Raw genomic sequence first — 5,167 nt, forward strand, 5'->3', positions numbered from 1 at the left:
TGATTGGGCTGGTGAGATGGCTCAGCGGGTAAGAGCACCGTCTGCTCTTCTGAAGGTCATAAGTTCAAATCCCAGCAACCACATGGTGCCTTCACAACCACCCATAATGAAATCTGATGACCTCTTCTGGTGCCTCTGAAGACAGCTACAGTGTACTCATTTATAATAAGAAATAAGAAATTTCAAGTATGAAATAAGACTATACATAAAATGTTTAAAAATCAAATGCATGTTGTTAATAGATATCCTAGTATAAGAAATAGCTGTAAATTGTATCATTAAAACCCCCATTAAGCTGGGCAGTGGTGGTGCACGCCTTTAAACCCAGCACTTGGGAGGCAGAGGCAGGTGGATTTCTGAGTTTGAGGCCAGCCTGTTCTACAGACTGAGTGCCAGGACAGCCAGGGCTATACAGAGAAACCCTGTCTCGAAAAACAAAAAACAAACAAAAAAAATTAAAATTAAATTCTCAAACTATTTTAAGTCACAATACTACATAACCTTTTTTCTATATGCAAATACTAGTGAAAAACTCTGCAGCTATTAAAAAACTAAAAAGAGCCAACATTGTTCAGTCATTTCATATTAGGGTAAACATTTTCTGCTTCTAGGTGTTTTGGTTTTTTTCCCAGAAAACATAGAAAAAGTCTACTATATTTACGCCTATATCCTTACGCAAAATATTGCATTCACCTTGGTGTTTGTATGCCGAAGATCTTTGTTTCTCTATTATATACTGAACTCCTATATACTAGGATTCTCAGCCAAAGAAGAAGGCCCAATGAATAAGTTATTTCATCTTCAAACATTTCACTATCTTCTAATACATGAATCGTTCTTAAATATACATGGAACTGACTGAAGAAAACCCAAAGAAACAGACCAGAGATGATGATCTCTCACCACATCCTCTATCTATATACTCCCAGAGAACTGTAGTTTCACTGCAGCACAATTACTCCAGACCTCTAACTTCTTACAACATTCTATACTGTCTCAATTAACTTACACATCTAGCAAGAAATAAAAGCCAACAGTATAATTAATGTTTAGCAGTCAAAATCAACAATACTGTTAATAAAATAATTTACAATAAGTAATTGTTAAATCATTTCTCCTTAGCCTACTATTAGGAAACAAGATCAACTGTGACATGAAAAGGCAAAAAAACTGAGAGAAGAATCTGGACATTCATATCAGTGCCTAGCAACAGCTTTTAACTAGATGACATGACAGAATTACCCAAGATACTGTTTCAAGTGAGATTAACAATGACTCTAAAGGGATAAGTGAACATTCACTTGTCACTTTGCATCATTTAAAAGCACTGTTAGACTTCAAAATTCAAAAAGCCTAAAGCAGTACTCCAGCAATCTTATTTTTAAATCTGCATCTTTTCTGAAGATGGGAATGTTATGTCTTTGAGGTTGTAGATCAGCAGTTCTTACCTGCATGGTCCTGTTTCCATCCTCCCACCCCCAGAGATATGTGGCACCATCTGTAGACAGTTTTGTTTGTCCCAACTGTAGGAAAAAGGGCTACTGTCTTCTACTGAGTAAAGAAAGTAAAGGTGCTGCTAAAAAAAAACCCTACAACTACTTCATCCAAAATGATAACAGACCAAGGTAGTGTGCCTATGGGTGTATGCATATATGCACACTTGTTCCTCTTCAGTGTTCAATCTATTCTGCAGCCACTACACATAATTATGTCATAATTAAATTTATGTTGATATCTGCAGAACCAACTTACATATATAGAAGAAAAAGTGAATAAAGCCAAGTATTTTATGCATAGCTATTTTAAATCAAAATCTGCAATGGATGACTCCCAGTTCTAAATTTCAGCTCAGGGAATACAACTCCTAAGATTTTGAGGCTGTGAATCTAGATAAGTGTAAGTATTTGGAAATTCTGACAAATACTTTTCAGGTTTCCTTAATACTGAAAATGGAGACACTAGATTTTTGTCATCTGATTATGCCACACAATTTAGGAGTAGCTATTACAATAGCATAAAATAAAAGTTAGGTGCATAAAAGACATTCTAGCACATCTTTCAAAAACAACATTGTGTCCTACTTGTTACAACACAAATACAATCAGAATCAGACATGAATACTTGAGATACAAAATAACTAAAACACATTGGTTTAGGATCAAGTTTACTCGATGGTAACAACGTAACAAATGTCCTCAGAAGAAACTAAGAAAAAAAAAAGCTCAGAACAGCAGTGTGCACTTGGGAGATTTAGCAGGTTCCCTTCTCAAGATTTCCCAGAACCGTGCCCGGCCAAGTTTGTCATGGAGATCCTGTTTTGATTTGGCACGAGAAGTCAGAGAGAACCCCATTTCAAGTCATCCAGGCAAACACAACCACTTCCCTTGGCGTGGCGTATCCCCTGACAGTGCACAAACTTACCTGGCAAGAAACCTCCCTGAAAGTGGCTGTGAGAAGTTAGGAGTCTGGGCGTTTGTTAGATAGAGTCCCAAACACAGCAGTCTAATAATGATGGAGTCTAATAATGATAGATGCGCTCTGGCCGCGCCGGCCGAAGCGGGTGTGGGACACCGAATAGGAAAACCTATGCCCAGGCCCGAGAGGGCCTGAGTGGGGATCGGCAGGAAAGGACAGAGGGCAAGAGTCGAGGCAGGGCCGCTAGGCCGGGTCCGAGGGGATGGCACCCACCTGCGCGACCTCTTCGCCATCCTTCAAGTACCGCATAGGCGCGGGCTGGGCGGGGACGCGGGTCAGCCTCCTCCAGCCTGGGGCCAATGCTCCCTCTCCGAGACCCACCCGCCGCTCCCCCGACTCCTTCCCTCAGGTGGCCGAGAGCGGAAAGCAGGCCCGGTCAGGTCGAGACTGAGAGACAGACGGGCGGACCGAGACCCACTGCTCCTAGCCGCGGCCCGGCCCGGCCAGGGATGCCCTGGACATGTCAGGAGGCGTGCTCCCGCCCTCCGCCCGTCCGCCCCTCCCGCCGCCTCCGCCTCCGCCTCGGCTTCGGAGCTGCCGGCCCTGCGCGGCTCCGTCACGGGCGCCGACCCCCGCCCTCTCCCCGCAGCGAGCAGCACTGCAGCACTCGCAGCCTCCTGCAGGGTTTTGTCCGCACCGCCGAATCTCGCGCCCAGCCTCCCTCGAGAGCCGCCGTTTGAATCTGCGCACGCGGCCCCGAACCTCATTGGCTGGGCCGGCCGCGCGCAGGGGGCGGGGGCGGGGCGGCGAGCGCGCGCGCCGGCGGAGGGCGGGGCCGGCGGGGCTGGAAGCCAGGCCTGGAACTCGCGGGAGCCCCGGAGCGCCGCGGAGCCGGGGGGTCGGGCCGGGGGGAGGGGAGGCGCGAGGCTGGGTCACGGGCCGAGGTGACAGGACGCGGAACGCGGTGTGAGCCACTCGGCGGGGCGCGCGGAGGTTGCCGGGAAGGCGAGTTTCTGCGCTCCGGGGAGTGAGCAGGAAGAGGCGCCGGGGCTGACCCAGCCGCCGCCACCTCCCGAGGGGTGCGGAGCAGAGCGGAGCTTGCCTCTGGGGCGGGCACAGTCGGGGTCCCGGGCAGGGGAGGACCTCGCGGGCGCTAGTTCGCGCGCCGTGAGCCTCGCGTCGCCACTTAGGGGCGCGGTCATCTACTTAACCTTCTGGCCAGGAAACTTGCGCGGCCGCTATTTTTTTAAGCTTGTGTGAGTTCCACGCAGAAATGACAAGGACATTGACCAAGACCCTGCTGTAGTGTCTCTTGTTTTTCCCAGAGATGAATAAAAGTGTGACAAGGGTGACGCTGTTATCTAGAGACTTGCGTGGAACGGGAAAAGGCTGATAGCGCTCCAGCAGCTCAATCTCGGACTCCCTCTACCTAGGGGCAGGGTGGGATGCTCTGCGCGGGGAGCCCAGAGGCTGGGAGGTGCGCCAGAAAGCTGGAGTAACTGAAATCTTGCATAGGGGGAGGAGCTTCTTTCAGTTGCAACTTCTCTTAACAATTAAGAATTACACGGTTAAAGAAGCATACACGGAGATTATTAACTACAGTAACGATTAGACACGGCGAAGAGCCCAAATTTGCAAGGCACCATGCTCTGCTGCATAGAGTGCTGAACCACAGATCAATAGTGTTGCAAACTGACGTTTTTGCTATTTTGAAACTGTACGCATCGTCTTTTGCAAATCAGAGATACAGGTGCAAATACAAATCAAGATGAGCTTGCAATTCGATACAATCAGGTAGAGACTCGATTTTTTAAAAAGAACTTCCTTTTTCTCAAGATAGATTTTAGGAAGGAAAAGCACTTTCAAATTATTTTCTGCGTTCCATAGTAGCTTCTAAAGAGAGAGACTAATTTAGAAATTAATATTTTTAAGACAGGGTGTTGTTATGTACCCCAGGCTGACCTTGCACTTAGTATAGAGCCCAGACTTGCTCAGGTAGACTCACGATCTGCCTCAGCTTCCCCAGGGCTAGATGATGGAATGCTCCTCCCCCTAGTCTTCAAATGTCATTTGGAAGCTTTATCGTATTTACTCTTGGGTATACATTAATCCATTTTTATTCTAACAGGAAGCAAAACTGATATGCTTAGGTTATGATCAGCTTTATACAAACTACCTTTTTAGAACTTGAAGGTAAGTGCATCAGGTTTTTAAGTAAAATTTATTCTCATTATTTCATATAGGGAAACATTCTCCCAAAGATACCTTTGTATGCTATTGCAAAATTTATGTTTAATAAACCTAAAAAATACAAAATTATTTAAATCTTATAAACTAGATGAAGTAGGAAATTAAAATAGTTCACAACCATTTGCATACAATAGCTCAAATACATCAAACAGATTTGAAAGTTTTAAAACTAAAGCAGTTAGGACTGGGGAGATGGCTCAGTGGCCAAAGCTGTTGCCCTGAAAGTGTGAAGACCTGAGTTCAGATCTCCAGGACCTATGTAAGGCAAGATCAAGGAGCATGCATCTCTCCATGTTTTAAAAACAGTCACTTTTTAAAAAACAACTTCCTTTTTCTCGAATCGAAAAGCACTTTTATTCTTTTCTGGGTTACTTGGTAACTTCTAAAGATAGAGACTAATTTAGAAATTAATATCTTCTTGAGACAAGATGTTGTTATATACTCAGGACTGACACTCCAGAGCTCCTCTAACAAGATGATAACAGATAAAGGAGAACACTTG

At 45.4% G+C, this 5,167-nt stretch overlaps 1 protein-coding gene across 3 annotated transcripts in view; it reads right to left on the reverse strand.

The window, feature by feature from the left end:
• Positions 1 to 3,141, reverse strand: part of Mybl1 (MYB proto-oncogene like 1) — a 37,393-nt gene extending 34,252 nt beyond the window's left edge. The window contains exon 1 of one of the 3 annotated variants that reach the window (XM_031366810.1): positions 2,689 to 3,141. In XM_031366810.1, the coding sequence (XP_031222670.1) occupies positions 2,689 to 2,708 (20 nt within the window). In that variant the 5' untranslated portion in view covers positions 2,709 to 3,141. The remainder of the gene's footprint in view (positions 1 to 2,688) is intronic. The other 2 variants (XM_031366809.1, XM_031366807.1) reach the window with 2 other exon arrangements.
• Positions 3,142 to 5,167: the final 2,026 nt, after the last annotated feature.

This window comes from Mastomys coucha, unplaced genomic scaffold (genome assembly GCF_008632895.1).
Source record: "Mastomys coucha isolate ucsf_1 unplaced genomic scaffold, UCSF_Mcou_1 pScaffold14, whole genome shotgun sequence".
In the NCBI taxonomy this organism is placed as follows: Eukaryota; Metazoa; Chordata; class Mammalia; order Rodentia; family Muridae; genus Mastomys; species Mastomys coucha.